At 39.9% G+C, this 9762-nt stretch overlaps 1 protein-coding gene across 1 annotated transcript in view; it reads left to right on the top strand.

Moving 5' to 3' along the window:
- pth1r (parathyroid hormone 1 receptor) overlaps positions 1-9490 on the top strand; it is a 37468-nt gene extending 27978 nt beyond the window's left edge. Inside the window, exons 5-13 of the mRNA XM_008334442.3 lie at positions 209-303; positions 1742-1928; positions 5800-5953; positions 6262-6322; positions 7144-7210; positions 7358-7452; positions 7952-8093; positions 8380-8421; positions 8512-9490. Of these exons, the coding sequence (XP_008332664.1) occupies positions 209-303; positions 1742-1928; positions 5800-5953; positions 6262-6322; positions 7144-7210; positions 7358-7452; positions 7952-8093; positions 8380-8421; positions 8512-8874 (1206 nt within the window). The 3' untranslated portion in view covers positions 8875-9490. The remainder of the gene's footprint in view (positions 1-208; positions 304-1741; positions 1929-5799; positions 5954-6261; positions 6323-7143; positions 7211-7357; positions 7453-7951; positions 8094-8379; positions 8422-8511) is intronic.
- The last annotated feature ends 272 nt before the right edge of the window (positions 9491-9762 follow it).

Genomic DNA, 9762 nt, shown 5'->3' with positions numbered 1-9762 from the left:
TGACAGAATCACCACTAAATACCTTGTTTGCCTTGTCAAATATGACTGAGGATTTATTTTATACAGTTATAGAGAAAAAAGAAAACCTTTAACTAGAACCTACAGAGCAGCCCCACAGTGACTTAAAGGACATACAGGGAGACTTTCACTGTTAATTTGTCTTCATCTTGCCCTTTTGTCAACCTGTCAATTTTTCTGCCTCCAACAGGAAGTCTTTCACCGCCTGTATCTCATCTACACAGTGGGTTACTCCATTTCTCTGGGATCACTCATGGTTGCCGTGGTCATCTTGGGATATTTCCGGTGAGTCGATGGCCTCACTAGGTCTGTGTCATTAATCACCTTCACTGCAAACACCTGAGAGACACCGCTCAACACATTGTCAACATTTGAAGGTTGAAATCCTTAACACGGTGACTAGTTTTGATTTTATAAAACACTGTTTTATAAGCATTCACTCCTATACTATGTTAATTGGCGTGGACGCAGCCGTCAAACATTATCAGATATCACCTTTGACCTTTTTTTTTTCCAAAAGCTTATATTATGTTTACCTTTAAAAGGATTCTGCCCCCAGGCGCAGTTTGCCCTACTGTCCGACATTTACGATCTGGGTTATTTCCACCCTGGCTTCATCTTTTTAAAAGCAAATACGGAATATTGTTTTTACAATCCTGCTAAAGTCAGTATGTATTAGGCTACTGTGTGCTTCAGCGACTAAAGTGTATTGATAAATGAGTTCTTTGAAAAAATATCTTTAGAATCAAGTCGAGGGAGTTTTCTCCGTGACTGATTAATGCAGGGCAGATTTGTCATTATTTGCATTTTGCATCTCTGAGGGCAGAGAGTGACAGGAATGACTGTAAAGGCGCTGTTTACCAGTGTTCCCAACAGCGTGACTTGGTGTACAGGCAGCCAGTCAGAGGGTTTTAGGAACTCTCCCAACTGGCACCAGGAAATCTATGGACCAAATGAGTTTAATAAGTTATCCCAGGGGCCCAGCTGACATTCTGGCTCAGAGCTCCGGAATACTCCAGCCATGTCTCCCCTTCAACATGTCAGCGTGTGGACTGGAGATCTCATAAATGTTTTCTAGGGGGAGAGAAGCGATATTTCACATTAGCCACTGTGCCCACGAGGGAAATGCCCACGGAATGATTTTTTTTCTTCACAAATCAATAGTTCTCTTCCGCTCAGAAAGAGCTCATTATCAAGCCTTTAAAAGATAATATTTTAGATACAATCTAATGATTTGCATATTTCGAGATTTGGTTTAGTATTTCCCTGAAAACATTTATAAATGTCCCAATGATTGTTTTGAATAGATCAGAGAACAGCTGAAGTGCATACATTATGCATTAAATATTGTTATCGACCTTCCTCACTTGTCTACAAAACGATGTGACCTTTGCAGTTATTGATCCTGCAACTTGACTTTAATATTCAAGCCTCACGACCTCACGCATCAGCTCCAGAGCAGAATCCCAGACATAATGTTTATGGAGGATTACAAACAGAAAATCGTTGCTCTTATCTGAAAGCATTCTTTTCCCCACACAGGTCAAGACTTTGTTTTTACAGCTCACTTTCAATATTTTAAGTACTTTTTAAGCCACTAAATCTCAAAAATGCTTTACGCTCGGCACATAATTCATCTGGCTCTAATCAGGATCGCACACACACACATTTTCAGCAGACCGATCTTTTGACCCCATATCTCGTGTCCATCTTTTCTCCCCAGACGTTTACACTGCACCAGGAACTACATCCACATGCACCTCTTCGTTTCCTACATGCTCAGAGCGATTAGCATCTTTGTGAAAGATGTTGTTCTTTACTCTGGATCATCCTTAGAGAACATGGAAAGAGTCACGGTGGAAGAACTCAAGTCCATCACTGAGGTGCCGCCAGCCAACAAAACACATTTTGTAAGTACAACCTAAACAAACCGCTGCATTAGGATGAAGCAGGCCGTCTGGTCAGAACAGGAAAACCACCTGTTGGAGCAGAATTACCTTCTTTTCCACCTCAGCACTGCAAAGCTGTAAATGTTCTGCTGCATCAGCAGCACATTAGCCTCATTAAGAATGAATGGCTCTGTCATGAGCCACAAAAGACATAGGACTTTTGAATTCTTGTATTTTTCCTCGTGAAGTTTTATATGAAGTTAACATAGATTTAAACTAAATCACTGCAACCATATGGAAATGTCGTTCTTCTCTCAGTCCTGTATTGAGAATCTCATACATTCAGCATTAACAAGGTTGGGTGGCAGTGGTGGCCTGGTGGATAAGGAAGAGGACTCATTTTGAGCTGCTCACCAAGGTGATGGGTTAGAGGCAGAGGTCACAGTTCATCATGTGCAGCAGTGTGCTGTGTCACTTTGACAATAATAAATATTCACTTTCACTTACAAAACGTGACATTGTTAAGGACAAAAACAAAGGAATCGCAGCAGTATGTATGCAGTTTGCTTGGAAAATAACATCATCTTAGGTTCTCCTAATTTGAGGTGAATGGTTTGTAAAAATATGTTAAAAATATATATTAAAAAAAGACTGTAAGTGTTAATAATTTACATCTCACAGCATGTAGTTATAGTATGTGGAATATTTGTTAATAATGGTCTTTTATTTAGAGTCCGAGCACTTTGTGAAAAAACATGGCCATTAAGAAGTGAAAAATAATATTTCCAGTAAATGTTAGCCATACTATAATATTTTAATATTAGATATTTACATGTATTAGTCAGATATGGTTTGTAAACCAGTGGTGTTTGCCTGGTGTTGAATCCCCCTGATCCTCAGAAAGACTCAGTGTCAAAATCTTAATTTGCAACAGGTTAATTGGTGACCTGAAATTGCCTGCAGGTGTGAGTGGGCCTGGGAACGGCACTTAAATTAACCAGCCAAGTCACGGACCGATGACTTCTCTGGCTGGGCATAAAATGACAGTCTTTCCCCAGATGGTTTGATACACTATCTGAAAGTATAACATTTGATCTGTGTCTTTTTTATTTATAAGTTTATGTATATTCATAAGCCTAATTCCTGTTGTTTGTACAGAGTATAGCGAGTATAAACATGGTGGTTTTACATCTTTGAAGCCTAGAAATGGACCTTTTTATTGCTGTGTGTCTCATGTTGCCTATAGTAACTCAAAGATCTTGAGGCTACAGCGATCATATGTTGATGTCTGAAACAGATGTACGGGGGAAAGAACTTAAACGCATCGGCCCAGAAGACAGCTCGGTCAGGACTTTAATGAGCGCTGGTGTGGGATACAGGTTGTTAAAGCGGGCTGAGGTCATACACAGAGAGGCTAAGAATAAAGCTGAAGCCAGAGACACGCTCGCACAACTTTTATAGTCCGAACAGACTTTGAAAAAAATTTGGAATAAACGCTAATGGACTGGTTTTGGCAGATTAGTGTGTGACAGCTGAAAGACAGGGTTCACACACAAACTGTGGCTGATGACGGATCGCGGGCTAGGTGATTTTCAAACCAGGTCAACACGACTGAACACTCTTAGTATGCAATGCAGCCAACATGATATAGGCACTGGCGCTCCTGCCACTGCTCCATCAACCCCTCGGCCATTTACGTGGTGCAGGTTTGCCTCGGGCTGTTCTCTGCTGCTTCCTGCTGCTTTCACACACATTTATCATGTCCCAGTATCTCTGTTTTGATTTGCTACAAAAACTACACAACAAACTACACAATTAGACTTCTGTCTCAACTATCAATGCCGACCGTCTTCAACAGGTGACATACAACAGCTCAAAAAAATCATGCAACGTGTTATCAACCTAAGGAGAGAGACATACTGACATAGAGAGAGAGAGAGGGAGAGAGAGAAGGGCATGTATGTATATTCATACAGGAGAGGAGCTAATGAGACACAGGTGGAGATCGTTAATTAATCAACATGGAGGGAAACACAGGCATAAATAGAAACATGGCAGCAACTGGGAAAAGAGACTAGATATGAAACACAAGAAATAACCACAACATAAAAAGCCTGTCTACCAGAGGGAGATATTACCTTAACTGGAACGATTGACTGTAATAATGTCACCTTTTTACTGTCATTATAAAACAACCTAAAGCTGTGCAGTGCTGCAGAACAGATTCAGTATTATTTTGAAAAACAAGACAAATTAACTAATTACACTCAGTTTCCAAGCTCTTTAAGCAGCTTACAAATATTTTTTTAAATCGATGTGAAAGTTAAAAATATGAGGTTTAACTGATTTTTGTATTTGGAGTGAAAAGGAATCGCACAAAACCCCCTAAACAGATGCTTGGCAAACAGGACAATTAATGAGTTGAAGGAGTAGAAGTGAGTGTAATAATCATGGCGTGACAATACCACAGCAACAGCTGAGGCCCGATGACGGTGTGAAGGTTGACAAACTGTGGCCCAATCAATGGCTGCACTAATCATCTTGGGCTTCTGTGTCTCGCACACAGGTCATCAATAGAGGAACACAAACATATTGATTATTAGAAGCCTTTGTTCACACATTAATAAGCCAGGATGGCACAAGATTCACACTGTCCAAACACAAGACATGAGACAAGCACAGACATGGAATACCCGCTGGTACTTGAGGTTCATTTCATTCATTTATTTCATTTAGTCAAGTGCTGTTTGACATCCACCCATTTTTGTTTTTCTATTGGTCATCACTGAAAAACATCAGAAATACTAAAAGTGCATTAAGATTTTCTTTCTTCATTATTAGTATTAGTATAATTATTATAATATATGTAATGCAACACTTTAGACCCAGAGGTCTGAGAGCTCAGGACGGTAAACATTATTTTTACCACAGTTACAACTGCATAGTAACAGCCTGCTTGGCAACCATAGCACTTTCCCAAGACAACATCGGTACATGTACAGATATTAGTATTGTAATGAAAACCAGCTGTATGTAAGATTAGGTTTTTAATTAATTTTAAATTGTTTTCCTCTTTGATAGTTTTACAGTGTTTTTTTTTATTATTAATGTAAGAGAAGTGGTCCGGGAGTCGTGAATGCACTGCCCCTAATTAACAGGTTAGTGATGTCAAGACATTCAATAGAAAATGGGTTTTTAAGGAGGCCTTTGAATAAGGCTTGAGTCAATATTCTTTGTGAGTGAGAAGCTTGGCTCTTGGGATACAAGAGGCGTTTTTTCATGTTCCGGTGAATTATGCTAATGTACATTTGTCTGGCTTCGTAACAAAATTATAGAGATGGTCATGAATTTAAATGAAATCTTGTGTTTTTGTGCAGAGGCTACCACAGACGGGCTTCACACAGTGTCTAAAATATTTTATTTTTATCTATTTTCTTGAAACATACTGCAGTCAATTTAAGCAGCTCTTTTTGAAGATTTTCCCACAAAACTTTAGACAGATAAAAAATGTTAAAAAAAAAAAGTTAATGAAATTATAATACATTTACGATCCAGTGTAAATGTATTATAACTGTTCAGTTCAGCTGGCTCTGTTTACTATGCACAAAGTATTTTTAATATATTTTATTTATTGATTCCACATTTTATTCATACTGTATTTTGCCTAATGTGAAAACAGCCTCAATTTGAATTTTTTGTTTAATACAGAAGAATGAAGAAGTAGCGGTGAACATTTTCCTACTTCTCCTCACTGTTGTTTGTGTTTGCTGTTTTTTTGAATGCAAAAAATATACTTTGTTAGCACTGTGTTCAACGGACAATAGCAAGGTGTTTGTGTGTGGGACTGTTTGTCAGCGTCGATATTGATTCACGTCTTCTTCTCTGTGTGTAGATTGGCTGCAAAGTGGTTGTGACCTTGTTCATGTACTTTCTGGCGACCAATTACTACTGGATCCTTGTTGAGGGTCTTTACCTGCATAGCCTCATTTTTATGACCTTCTTCTCAGACCGAAAGTATCTGTGGGGCTTCACTCTGATTGGCTGGGGTAAGCTTGCTTTATTTACGTTGTGTTTAATAAACTTGTAACTAGGGATTGATTTGTAGGCTTTACACTGAGCACAATGATATTTGGTATTTCATGTTTTCTATATAATATATATGATAATGTTAGGACACAGATATGTGGGTGTTACAGTTCCTGCATTGTACACACTGTGCGTAAAAGTCAAAAGAAAAAGCACAGCGCATACAATGTGGATGCTGTGTTACCCAGGTTCTACACGCTTGACGTTCTTTTAATCCATCATCCGTTCTTTGTTTTTCTAAATCATCATTTTTGTATATTTTCCACAGGGGTACCAGCTATGTTTGTGACCGCCTGGGCAACTGTAAGGGCCACGTTTGCTGACACAGAGTGAGTGAAAATCAAAGGGAATATACTTTCACGTTTCAATGCAAAACATAAAAAAAAGAAAAGAAAACCCAGCCCAAAACATTTTGGCAGGAGGGCAGAGAACTCTTCCCTTCACTTCAGTTGGAGCTTGTCAAAAGCAGTTAGCAGACAACTGCCTCCAAACTGTCCGTCATCTTTAAATTACTTCCAAACAGCGGTCAGAACAGGGAGGACTGTGAAGCAGTAAGCATACTTAACCACACATGGCTTTTCCTCAGTCTGATTCTGCCTCCCCTACAGGCTTCACTGGGCAAGAAAAAACAAACTAAGCGTGATAATTTCTGCAGCTCCACCGTGCACATTCAACAGTAAACGGTAGTGTGCACAACAAATTGACAGGAGGAATCAGACGGAAAACATCTTACATATGCCACATTGCTTGTAGGGTATTTAGGTTTTTTTTATAACTGTAGATCATGTGTAATTACATTATAGAAGAAGAAGAAAGAAAAGGCACCGACACAAAAACACGGAATCCAAAGCACCGACAGTCGACCACCGCTATAAAACGTTTTCTTTGAAATGTGAAAAATGAAAAAAAAATCATTGCGAACACACAGCAGTTGTTGATCCACTGCTGCCTTTAATAATACCCCCTGCCTCCTCCGCTTTCCTCTCTCCGCTGTATATTTTATTTAGAAAATTACCAGGTAAGTGAATTTTATACGTTTAGGGCCAACAGTCAAATGGAAAGTTAAAGATTTAATAATGAAATGAAAATAGAATAATCACCACATCCGCTGGCATTATCCTGATTATCCTTACCTATTTGTGTACCACAGGTGCTGGGACCTAAGTGCAGGCAATTTGAAATGGATTTATCAAGTGCCCATCCTGGCTGCCGTGGTGGTGAGTGTACAGCCGCGTTGCTTTCACCGTTTCTCCCACTGTCTCTGAAATTGCAGCATGATTGCAGGTGTCTCGCTGTGGCACCTGTGACATAAAACCCTCTCATTTTCCCCATGACACTCAACACTGTCTCTGTGTCCACTCTAGGTTAATTTTATTTTATTCCTGAACATCATCAGAGTTTTGGCCACCAAACTGCGAGAAACAAACGCAGGACGGTGCGACACAAGACAGCAGTACAGGTACTGAAGGATGTCCTTTGATTATGTCCGCAGCACAGTGGAGTATTTATGATGTGAAAAGTTAAGAACGTCAGTTTTTGGCGCTCACACATAATAAATTCCACCATCTTTGTTCCACCATCTATCCACACATTGTTGCTCTGTTACAAAGTTTATACGAGGTCACTGACAGAAACAAAAACTTGTTGACGTCCCCCGGGAGAAGTTGAAATGTTAGAAGTTATTATTTGATTGGCTTGTGCTCATGGTTTTTCATCGACTTAACCAATAGTTATAATCAATTCATAAAATGGCCGGTAACTTACGTCTTCACCGGGAGAGCAGTCACTTAGTTGATACACATTTACATCACTGTGGGAAGACTTTTCCTACAGTTTTCATTAGAGAGCCTAAAATACCATCTCAAATAAAACATGAGTGTCGATGTTACACAGACCATAAAAACATAATTGTTGTGTTTTAATGTGCAAATTGTCAAAACATTTTCTTTTCTTTTCAGAAAACTGTTGAAGTCCACATTGGTGCTAATGCCACTATTTGGTGTCCACTACATCATATTCAATGCCATGCCGTACACGGAAGTGTCAGGAATTCCCTGGCTCATCCAAATGCATTATGAGATGCTGTTTAATTCATTCCAGGTAAAAACCACTGTTGTGTATTCAACAAAAATGCCAATTTGGCAACAGGGGGTTGAAATACATTTTAATGTGTGCTCTCAAGCTGAACAAATCCGATAAGCACGATTGGAGTTAGAAACTTGAGTCTGACATTAACACAATCAGATGTATTGACATCTACCTAATTGAGCTCTGGTGCTAAGATTGAAAATTTATTACGCTGGACCTACAATGTGAGGAATGCAGGCCAGTTGTTGATTTAAAATGTCACCTTAAATCAAGACCAAATGTTTTCTTTCTTTTTCAGGGCTTCCTGGTTGCTATCATATACTGCTTTTGCAATGGGGAGGTAAGAAATCCAATGCGGTAGTGGGCTTTTGAAAAAGAAAAAAAAACTATTGTGGTATGAAAATTCTAAATAACTTTTCCCCCCTCGAAGGTACAAGCTGAGATCAAAAAGTCGTGGAGCCGGAGAACGCTGGCACTGGACTTCAAACGAAAGGCTCGCAGTGGCAGTAACACATACAGCTATGGACCTATGGTGTCGCACACCAGCGTGACCAACGTCACTGCCAGAGGACCGCTGGCCCTCCACCTGACAACAAGGCTGGGCCCAGTGCCTGTAAATGGGCACAGGAACCTGCCCGGGTACGTGAAGAACGGCTCGGTCTCTGAGAACTCCATCCCGTCGTCAGGACAGGAGCTTCACATTCCTGAAGAGGAGCATTCTGCTCAAGTCAAGCCCTGCGACGCTGAGAAACCCTCGCCCGTGGTTGAGGAGGAGAGGGAGACAGTCATGTGACCGTCAGGCTGTGGAACACACGCCGCTGAACGTGAGTTTGGTGTATGACTGATTGCGTTGCCAGTGACAGTTCTTTCTTTCATTCCTGTGAATCCAAACAAAAACATTCCACACTGATGTGGATCAAGGCAACAAAAAGGGTCCATCATTTTTGACAGCTGTGCTACATATTTTAAGAAAGGAAAAAAAACCCTTTTTCTGTGTGGCAAATGCTCTTTGAAGCACCTGCCACAGTGAATGTACATAAAGCTGGAGAGAGACTGGCTTTTCCCAACCTTTTTCACTGCCATAAGTGTTGATTTCTTTTGTCATTTTTTGTCTTTTTATCAGCAAACTCCCTGCGCTCACGTCTTGTGCATACATCAGAGGAACAGCCTTAATCGTCACATACGTACATACGTTGGTGTGAGTGGAAGTAATAGCTGTTTCATGAGTCTTTAAATTAAGTCCGTGTGAGTAGCATCAGTGTAGATGTGCATGTTTCGTCGCACGTGTTCATGGTTTCTCACTGGTTGTTCCATTTCAGTGTATCCACTTCAGTGTTAAAGGAAAGGTACTCAGGTAATTGAAGTCATTTGTTGTTGCACACATTTGATTTTCCGCTTAATCAGCAAAAAAAAAAAAAAAAAAGAAAGAAAAAAGAAAAGACTCCAGTTTCATAGTCCAGGTTCATAATGAGTCTTGTTTTCAGTGTTGTACAGTCTCTGCTGTTTATAGGAACTATTGTCGACTGTTTGCAATTCAGATGCAACCAACACTTGTTAGGATGCAGCATTGACTTGTATTCATTTGTACAGCCTAACCAGAACCACATGCTCAGTCCTTTTCATAAACATTTCACGCCTAAACTGAACCATAATTTGATTTGAGTCCAGAATCAAGATCCTG

This window comes from Cynoglossus semilaevis, chromosome 20 (assembly GCF_000523025.1).
Source record: "Cynoglossus semilaevis isolate Cse_v1.0 chromosome 20, Cse_v1.0, whole genome shotgun sequence".
NCBI classification, from domain to species: Eukaryota; Metazoa; Chordata; class Actinopteri; order Pleuronectiformes; family Cynoglossidae; genus Cynoglossus; species Cynoglossus semilaevis.
The sequence above is the reverse complement of the archived record's forward strand: the minus strand, read 5'-3'. Positions and strand labels throughout refer to the sequence as shown.